Source organism: Scyliorhinus torazame, chromosome 19, assembly GCF_047496885.1.
Source record: "Scyliorhinus torazame isolate Kashiwa2021f chromosome 19, sScyTor2.1, whole genome shotgun sequence".
In the NCBI taxonomy this organism is placed as follows: Eukaryota; Metazoa; Chordata; class Chondrichthyes; order Carcharhiniformes; family Scyliorhinidae; genus Scyliorhinus; species Scyliorhinus torazame.
The window spans coordinates 82771160-82797267 of NC_092725.1; the positions used below are offsets into that span (position 1 = coordinate 82771160).

A 26108-nucleotide genomic window follows, 5' to 3' on the forward strand; every position below is an offset into this window, starting at 1 on the left:
TCCTAGCTACCAGTCCATACCAGCTTTTGAATCCTGCAGACTCAGATCGAACGAAAGGCCATTTGTTCCCCTGACCTGGTGGGCCAGTTCCGAAGCTAAGTATAGGCCTTTTAGTGATAGAGAATAGTCTAGAAAGTAGAGTTTATGCATGAGTAGTGATTTACTGTGTATAATAAATGTGTTTTGATTTGAATCTTACTAATTGGTGTGTTGAGTTATTGATCAGTACTTGAACCTGAACCTCATGGCGGTATCATAAAGATACCTGGCGACTCTAGAGCAAAGGGTATAGAAACAGAGCAAATTAAGCAAAGATACAACGGGCAACATTTAAGAGCCAACCAAAAGTTAGCAACATTTATTGGCTGACTCTGACGGGACCCGACTTAGAAGTGGCCTAACCACTCTGGGAGAACCCAAAATTTGAATTTGAATCCAATTGGGAACAGAAAAAACACAAGTGTTGAAGCAGTTCTGATCAATCCTCATAATTCGGAAGCGTGTTAATGCATGCGTAACTAACAGGGCTATAAGGTAAAACTGATAGATTTCTGTTGCGAAAAAACTGTCGGGAGTTTGTATTCCGGAAAATAGTGAAAGCCGTACCCGTAATTACAGCACCGCCTTAGTACCCCTCATTCCAAATTTTAAGAGAGTATTTAGAGAGGAAAGATGGCAATGCAAGAAATGCAACATCTCATGAACCCTGAAGAATTTGTGGTCGCAGCGACCAGCAGCAAAGTAGGACAGTGTCCCGTTTGGGAAGACGAGATCAGGAAATATCTCAAAGGGAAAGGATGGCCCCTTTGGAGTGAATTCTGGGATAATGAGGAAACAGGACCCGGGAGTGTAGGATATACTTGGTGGGAGAACCTGTCAGAAATCCATAAGAAAAGCTTAGGGAAAGCTCGCAAGCCGATGGCAATCGTGTCCTGTCTGGCACAATTGCGAGGCACAGAGGAGGTCGTTCGGACGCACCGCAAAGAGATAGAAGAGAGACATCGAATGAACAAGGTTGATGTTAGTGAGATCGAGAGAGAGAATATAGATTTAAGAAGGAAGTTGGCAGCAAAGGATGGAGAGGTGGATGATGCCAAGAGGACAACCCAGTCTTGTCTAGCGCATCTGAGCAGCTTCCAAACTCAATACGATAAGGCCTATCAGGACACGCAATGTGCAGTCCTGGTAAGAGAAGAGACAGAGAAACAGGTAGAGGCATTGCAAAGGCAGTGCAGCGATCTAAAAGCAGTGTTAACAGCACTCCAAGCTGCCACCACGGAGCACAGACAAAGCTCATTAGATCAAGCGAAATGCAGGAAGCAGATTGCGGAACTGCAGTCTTTGCTTTCAGTGCAAAATGGGTTCCAAAGCACCTTTGGATCCCAATTAGATGAGGAAGACGGCCCTGATTGGCAAGAATTAAATGAAACCGCGTATAGGTATGTTCTGGGAACATGTGCGCAAGGAAAGCCCCAAAAGAGAAAAGCACCCCAACCCCCCACAGAACAGATAGATCAGGCACCCATGAATCCAGTAACCACCCACCGCACAGTCACATCGGAAGGAGATGCAGAATGCCTTTACACCACCCCCTTTTTTGAAAAAAAAAAATTTTTATTAAGATTTTCACAGAATATCAATAACAAAATGAAAAAGGAACCCAACAGGGTTAAATACAAAACACAGTCAAAAAACAACCCTCCACACCCCCTCCCTCCTGTACATAAATAATAAATTAACACCCCAACTTAACACAAAGCCAACATATATATACACCCCCTCAGATCCCCCAGTGTAAATAAACATAAATAATGTAAACCCCCCCCCCTGAGTTGCTGCTGCCATTGACCAATGTCTACCGTTCTGCCAGGAAGTCTAAGAACGGTTGCCACCGCTTGAAGAACCCTTGTACCGACCCTCTCAAGGCAAATTTCACCCTCTCCAAATTAATAAACCCCGCCATATCGTTGATCCAGGCTTTCACGCTTGGGGGCCTCGCGTCCTTCCACTGAAGAAGAATCCTCCGCCGGGCTACCAGGGACGCCAAGGCCAGAATACCGGCCTCTTTCGCCTCCTGCACTCCCGGCTCCTCTGCCACCCCAAATATTGCGAGCTCCCAGCCCGGTTTGACCCTGGATCGTACCACCCTCGACATCGTCCTCGCTACGCCCTTCCAAAATTTCTCCAGCGCTGGGCATGCCCAGAACATATGGGTGTGGTTTGCTGGGCTCCCTGAGCACCTAACACACCTGTCCTCACCCCCAAAAAACCAGCTCATCCTTGTCCCGGTCATGTGTGCCCTGTGCAGCACCTTAAACTGTATGAGGCTGAGCCTCGCTTATTCCCGGATCGGGAAGATGAAGAGTTCACCCTCCCTAGGGCATCTGCCCATGTCCCTTCCTCGATATCCTCTCCCAACTCCTCCTCCCATTTACCTTTCACCTCCACCACCGAGGCCTCCTCCTCCTCCTGCATCACCTGGTAAGTTTCCAAGATCTTCCCCACTCCCGCCCACCCCCCCGACAGCACCTTGTATTGTACCGTGCGTGGCAGCAGCCGCGGGAATTCCACCACCTGCCACCTGGCAAATTCCCTTACCTGTAAGTACCTGAAGGTGTTCCCCAGGGGGAGCCCATACTTCTCCTCCAACTCACATATGCTCGCGAACTTCCCGTCCACAAACAGGTCTCCCAAACTTCGTATCGCTACCCTGTGCCACCCCGAAAACCGTCCATCTGTCCTCCCTGTGCCGAACTGGTGGTTCCCCCGCATTGGGGTCCACACCGAGGCCCCCACTTCCCCCTGGTGCCACCTCCACTGCCCCCAGATTTTGAGGGCAGCCGCCACTACCGGGCTCGTGGTATACCTCCTTGGAGGGAGCGGCAGCAGCGCCATTGCCAGCGCCCTCAGACTCGTACCCACACAGGACGCCGTCTCCAGCCTCTTCCATGCAGCCCCCTCCCCCTCCATCACCCACTTGCGCACCATCGTCGCATTGGCAGCCCAGTAGTACCCACAGAGGTTGGGCAGCGCCAGCCTCCCCCATCTCTACCCGCTCCAGGAACACCCTTCTCACCCTCGGAGTCCCTCGCACCCACACAAACTCCATTACGCTCCTGTTAACCCGCTTAAAAAAGGCCTTCGGGATAAATACGGGGAGGCACTGGAACAGGAACAAAAACATTGGGAGCACAGTCATTTTGACTGACTGCACCCTACCCGCCAAGGACAGCGGCAATGCGTCCCACCTCTTGAACTCCTCCTCCATTTGCTCCACCAGCCTTGTGAAATTCAGTCTATGCAGGGCCCCCAGCTCCAAGCCACCTGGACCCCCAAATACCTGAAGCTCCTCTCCGCCCTATTTAGTGGGAGCTCGCCAATCCCCCTCTCCTGGTCCCCTGGGTGAACCACGAACAGCTCGCTCTTCCCCATGTTGAGCTTATACCCCGCGAAATCTCCGAATTCCCTGAGGATCCTCATTACCTCTGGCATTCCCCCCACCAGGTCCGCCACATATAACAGCAAGTCGTCCGCATAGAGCAACACCCTATGCTCCTCCCCACCCCGCACCAACCCCCTCCAGTTCCTCGACTCCCTCAGTGCCATAGCCAGGGGTTCAATCGCCAGTGCAAAGAGCAGAGGGGACAGGGGACACCCCTGCCTCGTCCCTCGGTGCAACTGAAAGTACTCAGACCTCCTCCTGTTCGTTGCCACACTCGCCATCGGGACCTCATACAACAACCTGACCCACCTGACAAACCTCTCCCCAAACCCAAACCTCTTCAGCACCTCCCCACTCTACCCGATCGAAGGCTTTCTCAGCGTCCATCGCCACCACAATCTCCGCCTCCTCCCTCCCCCGCCGACTAGCCATAACAACTCCTCAGTCACGCGCCCGCACCCCACGCCCGGCCCGTCCCCACGGCGGCAGACCCCCGTCTCGACCCCCCCCCCCCACTCGCTCCAGCTCCCCTTGACCATAGCAGCAGCAACTCGATTCCCCCCAACCCACCCACGGCTAGGGCCCCTCCTAGCTGCTTTACTCCCCCCCCCCCCCCCATTCCACTTCCGCAAGTCAGCTGACTCCTGCTCACCCCGGCCACTCCCGCCTCTCCTTCGACTCCTCCCATTGTGTATCACACCCTCCTCTTCCATTTCCCATCCGCAGGCTCTCCACTTCCCCCTTCCATCCCAAGCGCGGGAAACAACCCTCGCTTCCCCGTCCCGGCCCCGCTCCCTCCAGTCTTCAGCGCGGGAAAAAGCCCGCACTTACCACCTACCCGGCCCCACCACCTCTGACGCAGCTCCTTTTGCAGGCCCAGTCCCCTCACCCCTGACTCGGGCCTCCCCCTCCCCCTCCCCCGCGGGGCCCCATCACACTGCCGGCCATCCACCCCTGTTCCATTTGCTTACCCCCCTCCAAGAGCTCCCCCCCGACCAACCCACCCAAAACAGTGCGCAACCCGCCCTAACCACCCTCACCAAACCAGAAAGAAAAAAACAAGAACAAAGGACCCCCCTCAAAAAGTAACATATCAACCGCAATCCCCAAACGCCCATCCCGACACTCAATCTGTGTCCAACCTCTCGGCCTGAACAAAGGCCCATGCCTCCTCCGGAGACTCAAAATTATGGTGCCGGTCCTTGTAGGTGACCCACAGTTGCGCCGGCTGCAACTTGCCAAACTTCACCCCTTTCCTGTGCAGCACCGCCTTCGCTCGGTTGTACCCGGCCCTCCTCTTCGCCACCTCCGCACTCCAGTCCTGGTATATTCGAACCTCCGCGTTCTCCCACCTGCTGCTCCTCTCCTTCTTGGCCCACCTGAGCACACACTCCCAATCAGCGAACCGATGAAACCGCACCAGCACCGCCCGCGGAGGCTCGTTAGCCTTGGGCCTCCTTGCCAGCACTCTTTGGGTCCCTTCCAGCTCCAGGGGCCCCTGGAAGGACCCCGCTCCCATCAGCGAGTTCAACATGGTGACCACATGGGCCCCCACATCCGGCCCCTCCGGGAGGCCCAGAATCCGCAAGTTCTTCCGCCTCGACCGATTCTCCATCTCCTCGAACCGCTCCTGCCATTTCTTGTGGAGCGCCTCATGCGCCTCCACCTTTACCGCCAGGCCTAAGATCTCGTCCTCGTTGTCGGAGATCTTTTGTCGGGCCTCACGGATCGCCACCCCCTGAGCCGTCTGCGTCTCCAGCAGCTTATCAATGGAAGCCTTCATCGGCTCAAGCAGTTCCGCTTTAATCTCCCTCAAGCAGCGCTGGATAACCTCCTGTTGCTCCTGCGCCCACTGCATCCACACTGCCTGGTCCCCGCCCGCCGCCATTTTGTTCTTCTTCCCTCGCACCTTCTTCGGGTCCACCACCACTTTTTTAGTCGCCCCGCTCCTTGTAAAAGCCATATACTGTCGGGGAACTATTGTACTCTCCTTCCCGCAGCGGGAAACGTCGAAAAAATGCCGTTTGGGGGCCAGAAAAGAGTCCAAAAGTCCGTTTTTTGCGGGAGTTGCCGAATGTGCGACTTAGCTCCGCATAGCCGCAACCGGAAGTCTTTACACCACCCCCTTAAACGTGACCCAATCACGGGACGCGTGCGAAAAGATCACACCATTCCTCCCCACCTCACACCCCCACCACTTCTTTGCTAAAGTGAAGCAGCAGGCGACCATATACGGCCTGGATGAGCGTGAGCAAGTGAAGCTCACAATTTTAAGCTCAGACCCTTCGGTTGTAGCAGCCCTTCCCGACCCACAGAATGTAGGAGGAGGCACCCTTGCAGAGATGCACACGGCGATCCTAGACGCGATCGGTTATAACAGAGGTGACCCAGTAGAGGGCCTGAATAAGTGCAGGCAGAAGAAAACAGAACACCCCACAGCGTTTGCTGGACGCCTGTGGATCCATTTTACAGCCGTTTTTGGAAACTTAGACCGCGCCCATTTGTCCCCAGACAACATGGCCAAATGGACAAGCACCCTTATCTCCCATGCCACAGAGGCAGGACGAAAAGCTTCTGCAAATTATGACCCCTCAGATGAGGCCCACAATGAGAAATGAGTTTTGAAGAGATTGTCCCGCGCTTGGGAGCAATCAATTGCAGGCAAAACCGCCTTTATAGCACCCGATGAAGAACAGGTAGAAATAAACCCAGTTAAAGCACACCAGAACCCCGCATGGGTAAATGAGGGCAGGAACAGCCAACCCCAGCCCAAAGCTCAAGAATGTTACAATTGCGGACAATTAGGACATTACGCACAAAAATGTCAAGCCTACCTGAAACAGCAACGGAATCAGCCCACAAATGCCCCCTGAACCAGCAAAGACACCAACAGCCCCGAACCCCCACCAGGGAACCATACCCAAGGGAACAAAGCACCAGAGAGCCTGCTCCACCTTGTGTGCCCCAGGGGTCATGTTACAACTGTGGGCAGCCAGGACACTTGGTCCGAGATTGCAGGAGACCCCCACCAGCTAGACTAGCCCCCAGATATGAAAGAGAACACCACCCACAGTAGCTACAAGGTCCCAGCTGCCCCAGGCAAACTGTGAACGCTTACCCACCACTTCTCCTGGCAGGGACACCTCAGCAAGGCCACTTCATTTTTGTTTCACTCCTCCTTCCTCTCTTCTTCGGCCACACTACACTGCCTCCATATGCTAGTTACACCCCAGTCCAAACGTGATTTACGATGTACTTTCTGATGAAACCTGCAGCATGTTTGTCAATGTTTGTTCGTTAATGTTATCGTTAAGTGTTGTGTGTAAACTCAAACGTTTTCACGACCACCACTCCTTTAACGCCCCCCGGCTGTTAAAGGTACAAGTTTGTCCCAGACAATAGTTCAGAAGAACTAGTCTGTCGGCAGACAACAATCATAACTACTCTCCTGATTCGATGGTAATCACGAGAGGCAGCCCCCACGACGACCACATTCTTACCCGCCGCGGCCCATACGCACCCCATTTTTGGCTCATTACGTTCAAAATTCTTTTGTTTGGTTTTGGCAACCTATGGTTGCTTCCCTCTGTATTTACATTCTCAAACACTGGGATGGTAAATCACACAGGCTGCAAGACGGCTCGCAGTACGGCAGTATGTTCTTAGATGCCTTGTCGGAATATTTGTTTTTTTTTTTAAATGAGGGAGTCACACGTGGTGACCAATTATAAAGGGAAATTGGCACTAAAAGACAGACATGCTAACAGTCAAGATATTACACAAGATAGTAACAGATATTATGCTTGTGTCCATAGAACTACGGAACCTCAGGCACTCCAGAGGAAGAAAAAGAAGAAGACAGAAAGATGAAGAGAACCTTCATGTTCACCTGGATCTTAGCAGGGTCCCTTCAGTTGCGCGTGGATGCTACCCCCCTGACCCCTACCACACAGGTCGTGAATGATTCCCTCCCCTACCATACACTACACCCTGACATAGTTAACCCCGAGATAGTTACCGACACCCCGACCTGGTGTGACAAGTTTCTAACCTGGTATTCACTATCATACGTAATTGAATCCCTCCTAGTATTGGCAATATTCTGCAGCATCGTGCAGACTGTCTGCATGAGAAAATGGCGAAGGAGAGCCTACCTCTCTAGCACCCTGGTATACAGGATGAGATCCCCTATTTTCGGTCTACAATAAAAGACATTCGTTCGGCGTCATTTTGTTCAATAAAGAATGTAAACCTCTGTGCTTGACTGCCAAGCCAGAGAAACTTGTGTTGCTGCTATTTGTAAATTTAAAGTGTTGGAGATTATTTTTGATTGTTTGAGTGAGGATAATTTATTGAGGATAGTTAGAGGTACCGTTTTTTTTATGTTGTAATGCATGTCCCTGTTGCAACACAGCGCCACTTAGAATTGTTAGTTAAAACATTTTCATACATAGTTATGGTCAGTGTAGAGGCCATGGAAAGAGTGCTCGCTAGGTCAGGAAGTGAAGGCAATGCAGTTATGTGATCCTTCACGCTTCGCGTTCGGGATAACAAGGAGGGCGTGTAGCCACCTGGGTTGGCCACTTCCCGACTTAAAATGGAGGTCTGCAAAGACTACAGGGAAATTCAGCCAACACAGGCAATAAACTAGCAAGTGCAGAAATCCTGTGTATTAGAACTTGCAAAAGCCCAGACAGCACTGAAACTCACAACCTTCTGCATACGAATGAGCGAACCCCGGGAACAATCGAAACATTTAAGGTGAATAAGGCCAAACCAGACTCCTCGGCGCCGGCAAGAGCCAAGACAAAGGAAGGCCAACGGACACTCAGGGACCGCCCAGCGATCAGGGAACAACTCTAGTATTGGAGAAATCGATCCAAGTGATCGGAATGTAGTCCAATCACTTGGAACCAGATACGGGGTCCGCCCCAAATGGCACGAAGCCCCTGGGGACTATAAAGTAAAGTCCCCAAGTTCAATTTGTCCTTCTTGGCATGGTCACTCAGCAACCCGAATCAACCCTTGAGAGTGAACTGCCTAAGCTGCCGCATCAACCAAGTAAGTCTCCAGTCAACGCACGCTACGAGATAGGCGAGTGCCAGGAAACACACGGTTAAATGCGTTCTCTCGAGAACATTGTTTCCTTTCGGGAAGATCGCACCCAATATTTCTAATTATCTACTCCTGAGGGAACCTAATTTACATAAACAGAATTCCATTAGCCCAACTTTTACAATGTTTACACTGCACCTCTTTTTAAAAATTAAAAATTGTCTCCATAGATTGTTATATAGAAACCACAACAGAGAGAGAGACTATATTATTTAATTTGTGGACTTGCCATAGATTGAACCAAACAGTAAAAACCGATTGGCGGGCCGGCCTCTCGCTCCCCAGGCCTATTTTCTTATGCGCCGGCCCCTGAACTCCCGCGCCATGGCGCCGGGGCCGGCACGTTGAGGGAGGCCACCGCGCATGCGCAGGTTGGCGCGGCGCACAGTTTGCACGGGATGGGAGGCTGGAGCGGCATGAATGGGCCAGAATCGGTACTCCCAGCAGCCTGTTCACGCCGTCGTGAAACGCGATGGCGTTTCCGACAGCCTGGACACTCTGCCGCCAAATGGGAGAATCCCGCCCCATGCTCTCCTGATTCCACCTTCTCTCTCCTCTCTCTCTCTTTCTATACCTCACATTTTATAGTATAGGCCATAGCAACAATCCATATCCACAGGTACAGATCCTGGATAAAGTAGATTGCTAAAGTTTACAGCACTTTCGCAGTTACAGATCCCTGATTGAGCAGGTCACTAATCTTACTGCACTTTCACAGTTACAGATCCCACATTGAGCAGGTCACTAACCCTACTGCACTTTCAAAGTTACAGATCCTGGATTGAGCAGGTCACCAAAGTTTACAGCAATTTCACAGTTACAGATCCCGAATATGCAGGTCACTCAGTTTATAGCACTTTCACAGTTAAACATCATGGATTGACCAGGGCACTAAATTTACAGCACCCCCACTGCACTGCTGTCTCCAAGAAGACAGCTGCCTTTCAAACCGGGATTTTCAAAAGTATGACTGCAGCAGTCACATACTAACCTAGTCTTTTTAATAATAATAATCGCTTATTGTCACAAGTAGACTTCAATGAAGTTACTGTGAAAAGCCCCTAGTCGCCACATTCCGGACCTTATTGCACCAACTGCATATAATACAACATATCTGAAATTTCTATCTTCATCACACAGTGAAGGAACAGGTATATATTTCCAAGTCAGCATGGTGATTGACTTGGAGAGGAGCTTCCAGACTGTGGTGTTCCCATGTATCTACTGCCCTTGTCATCCTAGATGATAATGGTCGTGGGTTTGGAAGGTGCTGTCGAAGGAGCCTTGGTGAGTTCCTGCAGTGCACCTTGCAGATGATACACATCACTGCCACTGTGTGCTGGTGGTGGAGGGAGTGAATGTTTGTGGGTGGGTGCCAATCAAACAGGCTGCTTTATCCTGAATGGTGTCAAGCTTCTCGAGTATTGTTGGAATTGCACTCATACAGGAAAGGGTAGAGTATTCCATCACACTCCTCGCTTGTGTCTTATAGATTGTGGACCGGCTTTGGGTACTCAGGAGGTGAGTTACTCACTGCAGAGTTCCTCTGACCTTCTCTTGGAGCCATACTAATTATATGGCTAATCTAGTTGTTGATTGTGGGGGATTCAGTGATGGTAATGCCATTGAATGTCAAGAGGTAATGGTTAGATTCTCTCTTGTTGGTGATGGTCTTCGTCTGGCACTTGTGTGGGGTAAATGTTATTTGCCACTTGTCAGCCAAGCCTGGATATTGTCCAGGTCTTGCTGCATTTAGACATGGAATGCTTCAGTATCTGAGGACTTGCAAATGGTGCGGAATATTGTACATTATTAGCGAACATCCCCTGATCTTCAGATGGAAGGAAGATCATTGATGAAGCAGCTGGCGATGGTTGGGCCTATGACGCTACCCTGAAGAACTCCTGCAGTGTTGTTCTGGAGCTTATATAACTGACTTCCAGTAACTAAAACAATCTTCCTTTCTGCTCGGTATGACTCCAACCATTGGAGAGTTTCTCCCGTGTTTCGCCATTGACGTCTGTTTTGCTTGGGCTCCTTTATGCTACACTTGATCAAATGCTGCCTTGATGTCAAGGCAATCATACATGCCTCACAGCTGGAGTTCATCTGTTTTGTTCATGTTTGAACCTAGACTGCAATGAGGTCAAGAGCTGAGTGGCCTTCACGTAACCCAAACTGAGCAAGAGTGAGCAGGTTATTGCTCAGCAAGTGCCTCTTGATTGCACTGTTGATGTTCATTTCCATCACTTTACTGATGATCGAGACTGGACTGATGGAATGGTAATTGTGTTAAGAACCTGCTGATGTTAATTGCAAGGGTACCCCAAACCCACTGTTTCTTTGTGGTGTATATTTTCAATTTGGTGTACTGTGAGAAAAGATATGTAAACCAGGGAGAAATCGTCGGTCGATTTGTGATGAGATAATAAAGAATATTTCTTAGCTTAAAAGAAAAACACACGACAAGAGGGATTATATGCTACAACAGTATACTCAACAACACTAATGGCCATGCACACAGTATTTCACAAAGTTACTTCTTTGTTCCCAACTATCTACGTTTCCTGATCTCTGAGATGCTCTTTGGTTCCAACCAACATATATAACTCTATAACCTAAATCCAGCAGGTAATTACCACTCACAGGTTATTTGTCCACATTTGGGAAAACTGTCTTCAGTTTCAGCGAGGACGTAAACTTGTCAGTTCGAGTTTAGGGTTTTAACTGGCTGCCTTTGTAGCAATAACTTGTTTTCAGGGGAGACTACTTTCTGCAGCCTCTTCTGTGTCCTTTTCTCCAGTTATTGTGCTCTAGATATACCGGACAGGATTCTCCGATAATGGGGCTAAGTGTTGACGCTGTCGTAAATGCCGGAGCATTTTACGACGGCGTCATCTGGCCGCTAGGAGCAGCGATCCTCTGCCGCACAGGGGGCCAGCATGACACTGGAGCACTTCACGCAGCTCCAGCTGCAGAAACAGGCACCAGCACTGGCGGCGCGGGTCCGCGCATGTTCGCCATGGCCGGCGCGGGTCCGCGCATGCGCGCCACGGCCCCGGGCAAGATGGTGGAGCCCTACAGGGGCCCAGCGTGGAGGAACATAGGCGCCCCCCGGAATTAGCCCGCATGCCGATCTGTAGCCCCTGATCGCGGGCCAGGCCACCGTGGAGGCCCCCCCTTGGAGTCGGATCCCCCCTCATCAGGATGGTACCCGCAGCCAGAACGTTGATGTCCCACCGTGTAGGACCACATGCGAACGACGCCGGTGGGACTCGGCTGAACTCGGCGGGCATTCGGCCCGTCGAACGCAGAGAATTGCCGGGGGGGTCAGGGAGAACCGACAGCCTGGCATCGGGGCAGCATTGCAGGATTCGCGCCCTCCTCTGGCGATTCTTCGATCCCGCGCGGGATCAGAGAATCCCGCCCCTGATTCTTTCTCTTTGATGTTACTCATCGTGTGGACCTGGCTTTTGCCATGTAAAAGCCAATTCCCTGATCTCTCCACTTTGAAGTTACCTCTTCTACATCCCATTGTTTTCCCCTCGTCACACAGGTAAACACTTATAATCACTGGTATGCTAATTTGCATATGAAAACACTCCTTCAGACTGGTGGCCAAGGACTTTGAACATCAAATCCTTGAATATTCTGAGCAGCTCTTAAATCCTGTGTCTACCCATGCTCGGGATAAAATTCCCACGCTCCTGACATAGCCCTTATCAAATCCCCTCTTTATTTTATTTTAATCTTAATTTTCCCCAATTCTTAATAATTGGCTGTTTTGGATTTGTCCTACTTTTTGTGTACAGGACATACCTGCGCAATTTTGCACATTGCTGGGTAGATGCCAGTGTTGTAGCTGTGCTGAAACAGCTTGGCGAATTACCAAGTTCAGAAGCACAAGTCTTCAGCAGTACTATCGTTGCAGTGTTGTCAGGGTCCACAATCCATACAGTATCCAATACCTTTAGTCATTTCTTGATGTCATGTGGAATGAATCAAATTTGCTGAAGACTGGAATCTGTGATGCTGGGAAACTCAGGAGAAGGCCCATATGGATCAGTTACTTGGTACTTCTAGCTGAAGATTGTAGCAAAAGCTTCAGCCTTATCTTTTGCATTGATGTGGTGGGCTCAGGCATCATTGAGGATTGGGATATTTGTGGAGCCTCCTCCTCCAAGGAGTTGCTTAATTGCCCCCTACCATTCACAACTAGATGTGATTGGACTGCAGAGCTTAGATCTGATCCGTTGATGGAACCGCTTAGCTTTGTCTATCACTTGCTGCTTATGCTGTTTGGAACTCAATTAGCCTTGTGTTATAGCTTCACCAGGTTGACACTTCATTCTTAGGTATGGCTGGTACTGCTCCTGGTATGCCCTCCTGCACTCTTCATTGAACCAAGGTTGATCCCCAAGCTTGGTGGCGATGCTAAAGTTGGGGAATATGCGAGGCGATGAGGTTAGAGATTGTGGTTCAGTCCAATTATGATGGCCTCATTGTTTCCCAGTCTTGAGTTGCTAGATCTGTTTGAAATTTATCCCATTTAGGTGGTAGTTATCCTCAGTGTGAAGACGGGACTTCATCTTCACCACGACTTTGCGATGGGCCATTCCTACCAATACTGTCATGGACAGCAGGTTGGTGAGGATTATATTTTTCAGGTGTATTTATCCCCCTTGTTGGTTCCCTCACCACATGCTGCAGACCAAGTCTAGCAGATATATCCTTCAGGACTTCCAGCTCAGACAGTAGTGGTGCAACAGAGGCATTCTTGGTGATGGATGCAGACCGGGTGGTCATATGGATGCTTAGAACAGGTGCCGGAATGTGGCAACTAGGGGCTTTTCAGAGTAACTTCATTTGAAACCTACTTGTGACAATAAGCGATTTTCAAATAGCAGGTGCAACAAAAATAGATCTCAGATATTTAACCCCCTCAGCATGTGGCACCAATTTGAGTCAAAAAGTCCTTCAAGGCTCTGATCAACCTTTTTCTTCTAAGGATTTAGCCACCAAATCTCATCCAACAGCAACTCCCACTTAATCCAAGGTCCATAGGCGCGATTCTGCAGGTCCATTAACCGAGGGCACAAATCCTGTAATGGCTGCAAATTATTGCAATAGGCATTCACTGTGACCAGTCAAGTGATAAAGTGGGATGGGCACCAGACATGTGAGCAAACGCTAGCCGCCTGATAAAGTGTAGGAATGGCTACTTCCAGGAGCAGGAGACGCACCTGCGGTTGAAGGACCAGGTTAGGTAGAGGAAGAGATGGGTGGCTCGGGGTTTGGCTCAAAGTCGGGAGGGGTGGCCATTTTGTTGAACAAAAGAATGGGATTTGTGGGGGCCAAGGAAGTGCGAGACCCGGGTGGAAGATATGTAATAATGAGTGGGGTGCTGGAGGGGACACCAGTGGTGCTAGATATGCGGCAAATTGGGATGGTGTGGGGTTTGTGAGGGGTTTGCTGGTATCCCAGACCTAGATATACACCAATTTATAATGGGTGGAGATTTTAACTGCGTGATGGAATCGAGGATGGACAGGTCGAGCCCCAAGTCGCTGGGAGGGTGAGGATGGTGAAGGAGTTGGGAGAGTTTATGGAGCGGATGGAAATGGTTGATCTGTGGAGGTTTAATAACCCTTGGGGGTGGGGTGGGGGCTGGTGGCGGTTCTCACACGTGAATAAGGTGCACTCAAGAATTAATTTCTTTGTGGTGAGCCGAGAGGTGTTGTTGGAGATGGTGGGGGTGGAGTATGCGGGGTTTGTGATATCCGTTCATGCACTGCATTGGCTGGAGGTGAGGCTTAGTGCGGGCCAGGTGCAAGCAACTGGGATGAAGGCTAGATTCGGGTTTTTTGGCAGATAAGGGGTTCTGCGAAAAGATGAGGTTGGTGATCGGGAAGATGCCGGCAACCATTTTCTGGGAGGTGTTGAAGCCAGTGATCAGAGAGGGGATCATCTAATTCAAGGCTCACAGGGACAGGAGGAGGAGGGAGGAGCCTGGACGGTTGTTGGATGAAAGAGTCGAGTGGACAGGAGATACTTGGGGGCCTCCACTAAAGAGCTGTTGACGGAGAGGAAGAGGCAAAGGGGCAGTTGGATAGGTTGACAGTGGGATGAGCAGTGAGGCAGCTACGGAGGGTGAGGGAGGTGCAATATAAGTATGGGAAGAAGGCGAGCCGCATGGTAGCCCACCAGCTGAGGAGGCAGGTAGTGTCCAGGGAAGTCTTAAAGGTGCGAACAGAGAAGGGGGAAGTTGTGCCAGAGCCGGTGGGAAAAATGTGGTGTTCAGGGGGTACTATGAGGAGCTGTACAGGGCAGCGCCAAGTGGAGAGTTAGGGGATATGGGATGGTTCCTGGATGGATTGGAGTTTCCAAGGTTGGAGGAAGAGAGAAGGCAGGCATTGGAGGAGCCGCTGGGGCTGAGGGAGGTGATTGACAGCATTAGGGGAATGAAGTCGGGGAAGGTTCTAGGGCTGGATGGCTTTAAAAAGTTATAAACCATTCGCGACAGAGTTAGCACCACATTTGTTGCGAATGTTTAGTGAGGCATTGGAGAAGGGGTTGCTGCCAGAGACACTGACGCAGGCATTGATCACGCTAATCCCAAAGATGGGGAAGGATTTGTTTGAATGTGAGTCTCGGCCCATTTCGCTGTTGAACACCGATGTGAAAGTGCTGCCTAAGTTGGCGGCGGAGAGGTTGGAAGGATGCATGCCAGTGGTGGTCGCTGAGGATCAAATGGGTTTCGTAAAGGGTAGGCAGATCTCCAGTAGGATCAGAAGGCTGTTGAATATGGTTATCAGTATGGCGGCGCCAGAGGTCATTGTTTCTATTGATGCAGAGAAAGCTTTTAATTTGGTGGAATGGAGGTATCTACTTGAGACCTTGGGTAGGTTTGGTTTTGGCCTGAAGTTTGTGGCGTGGGTGCGCTTGTTATATGTAGCCCCGGTGGCAAGTGTGTGTACGAATGAGATGAGTTCACAGAGTTTTAGGCTGCATAGGGATTCGAGACAGGGGCGTCCGCTTTCGTTGTTGTTGTTCGCGTGATGATTGAGCCCTTGGCGATGGCCCTAAAGGGGTCATGGAGAGGCAAGAGATTGTGAAGGGGTGCAGGGAGCATCAGGTGTTGTTGTACGCGGACAACCTGTTGTTGTTCGTGTTGGACCCGTATGGATATGGCTGAAATGGAGGTTCAATACGCCGCCGGGGGTAGCGGTCTGGCTGAGGGTTGGAAAAGATCAAATTTGATTTGAGGGGGTCGTCGTGGGGGGGGCTTAGAGACACGGTGGAGGTTGTTCATGACAATGTTTGAGGAACAGTTCATCGCGGCGGATGGTGAGGAGGAGTGAATAGGGGGTAAAAAGAGGAAACATTGTACAAACTGTGGACTGTGAGGTTGTGGAGTGTGTTGTATATATTACTGTTTTTTGCATGTTTGGAATAAAATACATTTTTGAAAAAATAATAATAATAATAATCGCTTATTGTCACAAGTAGGCTTCAATTAAGTTACTGTGAAAAGCCCCTAGTCGCCACATTCCGGCACCTGTTCGGGGAGGCCGGTACGGGAATTGAACCCGCGTTCTTTTTCTGCATTACAAGCTAGCTGTTTAGCCCACTATGCTAAATCAGCCCCTACGAGGACAAGAGCAGACTACTTATGGGAACACCACCAGCTGCAGGTTCCCCTCCAAGGCACACACAATTCTGACTTGGAACTATATTGCCACTCCTTTGCTATCACTGGGTCAAAATTATGGAACTATGGTGTGTCTGCGAGAGGTTGAATAGCAAGATGATCTGGCATTGCACTCAACCTGCCACCGTGAATAAGGTAATTTCACCTTTTCCATTCCCGGACCCTCTTCCTCCTGATCACATTTTGCCTGCTCCTGGGGTGGGATTTCTGGCCGTTCCCACCAGTGGGACATTCCAGCCCTGCTGACGGCAAACCCCTGCTGCGGGTTCCCCAGCGACAGAGGGTGCAAATAACAGGACCAAATGGATGTCGCCCCAGAGGTCTGAGGTGATTCTGGAGGCTTTGATGGTGACCTTTCAAGAATCACTGGGGGCAGGGAGGGTCCCAGAGGATTGGAAAATGGCGAATGTAACACCCCTGTTTAAGAAGGAAGGAAGGCAGAAGACAGGAAATTTTGGTTGGTGGTAAGATTTTAGAGTCAATTATTAAGGATGAGATTGTGGAGTACTTAGAAGTGCATGGTAAAGTAGGGCTGAATAAGCACGGATTCATCAAGGGGAGGTCATGCCTCACAAATCTGTTATAATTCTTTGAGGAGGTAACAAAATTAGACAGGGAGAACCAGTGGACATGATCTATTTGGATTTCCGGAAGTCCTATGACAAGGTGCCATACAGGAGGCTGCTAAATAAGATAAGAGCCCACAGTGTTAGGGGCAAGGTTTAGCACAATGGGCTAAATAGCTGGCTTTTAAAGCAGACCAAGGCAGGCCAGAAGCACGGGTTCAATTCCCATACCAGCCTCCCCGAACAAGCGCCGGAATGTGGCAACTCGGGGCTTTTCACAGTAACTTCATTTGAAGCCTACTAGTGACAATAAGCGATTTTCATTTCATTTCAAGGTGCTGGCATGGATAGAGGATTGGCTGACTGGCAGAAGACAGAGAGTGGGGATAAAGGGGTCCTTTTCAGGATGGCAGCCAGTGACTAGTGGTATTCCGCAGGGGTCAGTGTTGGGACCACAGCTATTCACGATATACATTAATGATGTGGAAGAAGGACCTGAGGACATTGTTGCTAAGTTTGCAGCTGATACAAAGATATGTAAAGGGGCAGGTTGAGGAATCAGAGTGCCTGCACAAGGACCTGGACTGGCTAGGAGAGTGGACAAAGAAGAAACAGATAGAATACAATGCAGAAAAATGTGAGGTTGTGCACTTTGGTAGGAAGAATAGAAGCTTGGACTATTTTCTAAATGGGAAAAGGCTTCGGAAATCAGAAGCACAAAGGGACTTATGAGTCCTAGTTCAGGATTCTCTTAAGGTTCAGTTGAAAGTTAGGAAGGCAAATGCAATGTTAGCATTCATGTCAAGAGGATCAGAATACAAGAACAGGGATGTACTGTTGTGGCTGTAAAAGCTATGGTCAGACCCCATTTGGAATATTGTGAGCAGTTTGAGCCCCGTATCTAAGGAAGGATGTGCTGGCCTTGGAAAGGGTCCAGAGGAAGTTCACAAGAATAATCCCTGGAATGAAGGACTTGTCAGATGAGGAGCGGTTGAGGACTCTGGGTCTGTACTTGATGGAGTTTAGAAGGATGAGGGGGGATCTTATTGAAATTTACAGAATACTGAGAGGGCTAGATAGAGTGAATGTGGGGAAGATGTTCCCACTAGTAGGTGAAACTAAAACCAGAGGGCACAGCCTCAGACTGAAGGGAAGATCCTTTAAAACAAAGATGAGGAGAAATTTCTTCCACCAGAGGGTGGTGAATCTGTAGAACTCATTGTCACAGAAGGCTGCAGAGGCCAAGTCACTGAGTGTCTTTAAGGGAGAGATAGATAGGGGGCAGGATTCTCCCAGCCCAGCGGCGGGTCGGAAAATTGCCGGTGACGCGGGAAATTCCCGCCACAGAGCTCCGACACCGGGACGTGATTCTCCGGTGACCGTAGAATCAGCGGCAATCGCGCCCGCGCGGTCGACGCAGAGCTGGTCGGGGGCCGCTGAAAGAGACCCCCGCAGTGATACTCCATGTTCGACCGGCCGAATTCTCGCCAAGTTCTGCCGAGTCCCGTCGGCGTGGTTCCAACCTGGTACCACCCGGCGGAGCTCGGACCCGCGGATGCGGTGGCCGTCCTGGTGGGGGGCGGGGGTGGGCATCAGACTCCAGGGGGGGCCTCCACAGCGTCCAGGCCCGCGATCGGGGGCAACCGATCGCCAGGCTCCCGCGATCTGGAGGGGGCCTACCTCCTTTCATGCGGGCCCGCTGTAGGGCTCTGCCATGTTGCGCAAGCTGCCGCAGAAACGGCCACCATGCTGATGGTTTGTGCATGCACAGGTGGTCCGCGCATGCGCTGGCGCCGAGACGGCCCTCGCGCACATGTGCGGACCCGTGGCAGCAATGCAGGGACGCGTATCGGCGCCGGAGCAGCGCGCAGTACACCGGCGCCATGCTGGACCCCTGAGGGCCGCTGAATCACTGGGCCAGGAGGCCCATTGACGCCAGCGTGCTTCGCTCCGGTGTTTACGCTGGCGTCAACACTTGGCCGGGATTTCGGAGAATCCCGGCCCAGTTCTTGATTAATATGGGGATCAGGGGTTATGGGGTGAAGGCAGGAGAATGGTGATGAGAAACATATCAGCCATGATTGAATGGCAGAACAGACTCGATGGGCTGAATGGCCTAATTCTGCTCCTATATCTTATGGTCTTATGGCAGACCACTCGACTGCTGTAAAACACACTGCGAGGGTGTGGAAAATCCAGTCATTATTCTCTGCCAGCTTGATCTAAGCCTGCTTGGTCTAGAATGGTGGCCTTCTCCTGCCACCCTCTGGAAAGAGGGCCTCTCTCCTCTCTTTCATTAACTCAAAGAGGACGTCCAGATCTGCACCAACATAGTGGGGGGAAACCTTGCCCTCAAGTCCAGCTCTCTGTCTTCTCTTCGCCATCAGTAATACAGCAATTGATACACAAAACCAGTAGTCACAGTATGACTGCCCAGGTCTGTTTAAATCAGGCGAGCATTCTTTCAGCCATGCCTCCATTCCTGCTCCCATGGCCACCAATTAGTGGCCCAACTCACCTTCCAGCCAATTAAATGTCCTCCTCCTTGAAAATCAAGACCCGTTACTGCCTCCCCATAGGGGCAGTATGAGCTGGAAAAGGCCTGATGTCCCTTTCCGAGCACTGGAAGGATAACCAAAGTGCTTCAACATTCAATTTCTTGAATTTTATGTCAGCAATGCAATATGTTCAAAGTTGCTACATGAAGACAATATTAATTGGAAAGGGATAGATCTCGATATTTCAATTCTTAAAGTTAATTGAGACTTTGATGTTGTAACCAAATTGTGTTTGTGATTCCATGTACATGCAATTGCAACCATATTGAGAATGTAATGTAATATAAGATAGAGTATGGACTATCACATGTCATATTTGCATCCCTACTTCACAGTTGGTCACAGATCTAATTTGATTGAACATGGAGCTGTCTCATCTGAGGATTGTTCGGTGTGTTGCACGTTGCATGCACTGCAATCATTGGCCATACAATGTTCTTGCTCCTTGACCGATGTCCTCAATATTAAGGAGGAGCACCCTCCAATCCCTCACTTGTAGCTGCGAGTTTTGGGCATATGTGGCACCACTAGCCTTCTCCCCGTTAGCAACAAATTATATACAACAATAGCAATTTGAATTGATACAGCATCTTTAATATAGTGAACCATCCCAAGGTGAAGAAAACAAACAAGAAAACATGTTCAGCAAATTTAGTGGCACACTCACAAATTAAATGGCTGGCTTATTGTTTGGAAAGTAACTCTCAACAGCATAGAGTTTAGGATTGTTTGAAAGGTCAGTTAAATGAAATTAAGCATGTGTGTATAATTGCTGGTGAATCATTGTTTTACAAACAGAATAACAAATTTCTGGGTAAGAACATAAAAGAGTAAGAAAAGTCACCTATTATTTCACCTATTATTCCTCATTCCAGATATAAAATGTTTCAGTGATGCTCCATTAAGTTGTCCTCACATCAATTTTATTTCAAATTATTGATCATTTGTGATATTTAAGATACATAACACTGAATGGCATTATGTTTCCAAAAAGCACCAATAACCCATTTTCATGTGTCATAGATTGGGTTGGATGACTATCAGGTTGAGGAGAATGAGGAGAAGAATCCTTACCCTACCAATGAATTTCCAGGTAACACTTTTGGGATTTCTTTGCAGAAAAACTCTGAATTCACTCATCTTTTAATTTCCTGTTACTTAATTTTATTTAAATTAGGACTGTACATTCCTGCTCAATTTACATTTAATTGGACCGAAGAAATATGATGTACACAATGAGAGCTAAGTAGCTTTGTCAAGTGTATTCTTCATTAATAGTGGTTTCCAACATTTGAATTTGCATATTGCCTTGTTTCATGAGAGAATCTTTCTGCACTCTTTCCAATGAATCTCAATTACTGGGGATCAGAAGTCCAGAGAAGGACAGAGCAGGCAGATAATCTGTTTTTGGGTATCTGGAATTAGTTACAAAAATTACACAAGAAGTGACACAGTTGATTTGCCCTCTGTTGTGTTTGGCCTATTATACCTTACAAAGGAATCCACCAAACAAAATGTTTTATTGAGTCTCATGTGGTAAGATAACAAGCTGATACAGAGCACGTTATCATGGAGTCTGCTAACTACTCCTCTGGAACTTGCACCTAGCATTGACCATTCACATGTCTGTCTTATTACCATCTCCAACTTCTGAAGATGGACAGATGTGTCTCCCTTTATATTGGAGTCACAGGTCACATGACCTTTATCTAGAAACCGCATGGTGTGACTGTACCACCACCTGCTGGTTGGAGATTGCACACCATCCAACTATGATATAGCCCATAGGCATATCACCACATCCTCTAAGGCAAGTTGTTGTGGAGGCGGAAAATCTGAAAGGTGGTTTTATGGTCACAGAGGAGTCGGGTACGAGAGTATAACAAAAATGATTTACTGTTAAAGCAAACTATTTACAGGTCACAATCCAGGTCCCAGCTGGCATTTCTCTGCCAAGGCTCCTTTCTGGGCTCACCTCGCTGATAGGACCCCGCCCCTCAAAGAGGGAGCTCGTATTCCACGAGGCTTACGGAGAGACTAATTTGTCCCACTCCATAGATCTTGTGAGAGTTATAGCAGGGGGTTCAAGGAGGGGATGGTGAACATTGCATACAACTTAGGTTTAGTTTGGCTGAAGGAGGTTCATATCCAGGGATGTGCTGGAAGACAAACACTCTGTGTGAAATATAGGGGATACAGGAGCCAAGAAAATTAGAAGAAAAATCTATTTTCACAAACCATGGGCGGGATTCTCCGACCCCTCGCCGGATTGGAGAATCGCCGGGGGCTGGCGTGAATCCCGCCCCCGCCGGTTGCCGAATTCTCCGGCACCGGATATTCGGCGGGGTCGGCAAGCCACCCCGGTGATTCTCCGGCCCGTGATGGGCCGAAGTCCCACTGCTGGAATGCCTGTCCCGCCGGTGAGGATCAAACCACCTCTCTTCCCGGCGGGACTTGGCGTCGCGGGCGGGCTCCAGGGGGTGCCCAAACGGTGGCCTGGCCCGCGATCGGGGCCCACCGATCTGCGGGCGGGCCTGTGCCGTGGGGGCACTCTTTTCCCTCCGCCTCGGCCACAGTCTTCACCATGGCCGGCATGTAGGAGACACCACCCCCCCTTGCGCATGCGCGGGTATGACGTCAGCAGCTGCTGACGCTCCCATGCATGCGCGGACTTCCGCCGCCCGGCGAAGTCCTTTCGGCCCCAACTAGCGTGGCGCCAAAGGCCTTTCCCGCCAACCACTCCGGCGCGGGGCTAGCCCCTCAAGGTGAGGGCTTGGCCCCTAAAGGTGCAGAGAAATCCGGACCTTTGGGGCGGCCCGACGCCGGAGTGGTTCACGCCACTCCATCCCGCTGGGTAGGGGAGAATCCCGCCCCATTTTTAAAATTGTTTTTGTTTACTGAAGTGAGTGCGTGGAACATCAATTATTGTCGCAGGACAACAGAAATGATAATGAGAGTTTCTGCAATGCATCAAAATAACTGTTAATTCTTGATTATAATTTTTGTTTTGTAATATGACAGAAAAAGTAATTTAAAGACCAGATAGAATGGTAGTTCACCTCACTTTTTTTGTAACCTTGAGCTAAACTTATTGAGATTGCCATTACTTAAAAAGGAATAGTTTTTGGGGGCAGCATGGTGGTGCGGTGGGTTAGCACTGCTGCCTCACGGCGCCGAGGTCCCAGGTGTCATGATATTCAAACACACACATCATGATGGACACACTAACAGGCAAATCAGAGTACACAACACCACAACCAATCACAGACAAGAACACCAACCACATAAAAAGCACGAGCACGACACCTGGAGGTCAGTAGGTCTGGGGAGAAGGAAACAAGAAAGAGCTGTTGAAACACCACAAGCAGGGAGCCCCCCACGTGCAGAGTGCAAAGACCAAGTTGTAAATAGTGAGTTTAAATAAAGAAGCGTTGTACCACATGCAACTGTGTTGGCTCATCTGTGTGTCAGAACACCCAACACCACATGGTACAGGAGTGGATCGATACCTGCCTACCAACCTGCCATTCTGGACATGGACCACACCGGCAAACCGCAGCCGATGCAAGTCACGGGGAACCTAGGCACCAACTGGAAGCTCTACAGGCAGCGATTTGACCTGTACATCCGTGCCACCGAAAAACAGAATGCCTCGGATGATTCGAAGATTGCAATGCTCCTCTTCTACGCAGGCCCCCACCCAAACGATGTCTTTAATTCACTGGTGTTCGAAGAAGGCGAAAACCAGGCCAAATATGACACGGTCATCCTCAAACTGGACCAGCACTTTCAAACTGAAGTAAACGAAACTTTCGAAAGATACATCTTTCAGCAACGCCTGCAAGGTAAGGAGGAGCTTTTTCAACCCTTTTTGACGCACCTCCGGATTCTAGCGCAGTCCTGCGGTTACGGCACCACTACAGAGTCCATGATCAGGGACCAGATTGTTTTTGGCGTTGCCTCTAGTGGCCTACGCCAGCAGCTTCTTAAAATAAAGAGCCTCACCTTAGCGTCTGCTGTGGAAGCCTGTGTCCTCCATGAAAATGCTACCTGCCGTTTTGCCCGATTTCAGGCGTCCGAGTTGGCACGGAGGGGGTCCCCAGCCGTCGAATCGGCAAGCCAGGCCGCCCACGACGTTGAACGCATCCAGGCCGTCGATTTCTTCCCGCCCCACGGCCCGGACGACAGCGGCCGCTTCCCGCGCTTTTCGCGGTCTCCCGCGCAGGTGCGCGCCAAAAATAACGGCCACAACGAGGGACGCACTGCGCAGGCGCGCCCACCGCAAGATCGCACTGCGCATGCGCAGTGGCGCAACGAACGTCGTGACGTCATGACGTGCAGCAATTGTGGAGGTCTACACTTAAAAGGGCAATGTCCTGCAAAATACCGACAGTGCAACAGATGTGCCATGATAGGCCACTACGCAGCCCGCTGTCGTGCGGCTCAACCCATGGATCCGGCGCATCCTCGACAACCTCGCACACGAGTCAGGACCGTCCAGCCCACGCATCAAGACTTCCAGTTAAGTGATGCAGATGACCAGGATGACTTCCGAGTTGCCGTCATTGATGTCAACAAGGTCAATGCCATCAATCCAGACGATGAGTGGTGTGCCACCCTGACGGTCAACCGATCGCGCGTCGCCTTCCGTCTGGACACCGGCGCATCCGCCAACCTGATTGCTTACTCTGCAGTCCAGGCCATGAAGGTCAAACCACCCATCACACCATCCCGGCTTAAGATGGTTGACTATAACGGGAACGTTATCCCGTCCGTAGGATCTTGCCAGCTACAGGTGACTCACAAGAGGTACACGGCCACACTCCCCTTCGAAGTTGTGGGCTCATCAAAGGACTCGTTACTGGGCGCACAAGCGTGTAAGGTCCTTCACCTGGTACAGCGCATCATGTCTCTCTCTCCAGATGAGATATCCGACTTCCCGGATGCTGAGTTCCACGCGAATCTCCATTCCCTCCTCGCTCACAACCAGGAGGTTTTTGAAGGCATGGGGACATTGCCACACACGTACAAGATTCGACTCAGACCGGACGCCATCCCTGTCGTTCACGCACCTCGCAGGGTTCCTGCGCCTCTCAAAGACCGCCTCAAGGCACAACTGCAGATTCTTCAGGACCAAGGGGTCCTATCCAAGGTCACGGAGCCCACGCCATGGGTCAGCTCCATGGTCTGTGTAAAGAAGCCCTCTGGCGAGCTCCGTATATGTATAGATCCAAAAGATCTGAACAACAACATCATGCGGGAACACTATCCCATCCCGAAACGAGAAGACCTCACCAGCGAGATGGCGCGAGCCAACATATTCACTAAATTGGATGCGTCCAAAGGATTCTGGCAGATCAAACTGGACCCGGCCAGCCGAAGACTATGCACATTCAACACCCCTTTTGGCAGATTCTGCTACAACCGGATGCCATTCGGCATCATTTCGGCATCTGAAGTATTCCACCGCATTATGGAGCAGATGATGGAAGGCATCGAAGGGGTACGTGTATATGTGGACGATATCATCATTTGGTCCACCACTCCGCAGGAACACATGCATCGTCTTCGACGTTTCTTCACCCGCATACGGCAAAATGGCCTGCGTCTCAACCGTGCGAAGTGTGCTTTCGGCCAGACGGAGCTGAAATTCCTCGGGGACCACATCTCAAGGTCCGGGGTCCGTCCCGATGCAGACAAGGTTAGCGCCATCACAGCCATGCCACGACCGGCTGACAAGAAGGCTGTCTTAAGATTCCTGGGCATGGTCAACTTCCTTGGGAAGTTCATTCCCAACCTGGCTTCTCATACAACAAACATGCGCCATCTCGTAAAAAAATCGACGGAATTCAACTGGCACCAGTCGCATCAGCGGGAATGGGAGGAGCTCAAGCACAAACTGGTCACGGCACCAGTGCTGGCCTTCTTTGACACGACTCGCCCTACAAAGATCTCAACAGACGCCAGCCAATCTGGTATTGGAGCGGTACTCCTGCAAAAAGACAGCACGTCATCATGGGCCCCGGTTGCGTATGCCTCACGAGCCATGACCCCTACCGAACAGCGCTACGCGCAAATCGAAAAAGAATGCCTGGGCTTGTTAACTGGACTGGACAAGTTCCACGACTATGTGTATGGCCTGCCACGATTCACGGTCGAAACTGACCACCGCCCCCTGGTCAACATCATTAACAAAGACCTGAACGACATGACTCCTCGCCTCCAGCGCATCTTACTTAAACTCAGGAGGTACGATTTTGAACTGATCTACACTCCGGGGAAGGAACTCATAGTGGCGGACACTCTTTCCCGAGCAGTGAGCACACCACCAGATGCGGAGGGGTTCGTGCGTCAAATTGAGGCACACGTGACTCTGACAGCAGCAAATATGCCAGCTGATGATCCTTGTCTGGCCCACATACGCGCAGAGACGGCGACTGACCCTCTGCTGCAGCGAGTGATGCGCCACATGACGGAAGGGTGGCTAAAAGGGCAGTGCCCCCAGTTTTATAATGTGCGAGATGATCTCACCAATATAGACGGGGTCCTTATGAAATCGCATAGGATCGTCATTCCACACAGTGTGCGCCAGATGATTCTTCGTCAACTACACGAAGGCCACTTGGGCGTCGAAAAATGCAGACGAAGGGCCCGGGAGGCGGTATATTGGCCGGGTATTAATGAAGACATAGCCAACATGGTGCTCAACTGCACAA

General features: G+C 50.3%; 1 protein-coding gene across 5 annotated transcripts in view; it reads left to right on the forward strand.

Annotated features, from left to right (window-relative positions):
* Positions 1 to 26108, forward strand: part of cacna1c (calcium channel, voltage-dependent, L type, alpha 1C subunit) — a 1623635-nt gene that overhangs the window by 1016428 nt on the left and 581099 nt on the right. For all 5 annotated transcript variants that reach the window (XM_072484617.1, XM_072484613.1, XM_072484615.1 and 2 more), the window contains one exon: positions 20416 to 20485. In XM_072484617.1, coding sequence (XP_072340718.1) covers positions 20416 to 20485 — 70 coding nt within the window. The remainder of the gene's footprint in view (positions 1 to 20415; positions 20486 to 26108) is intronic.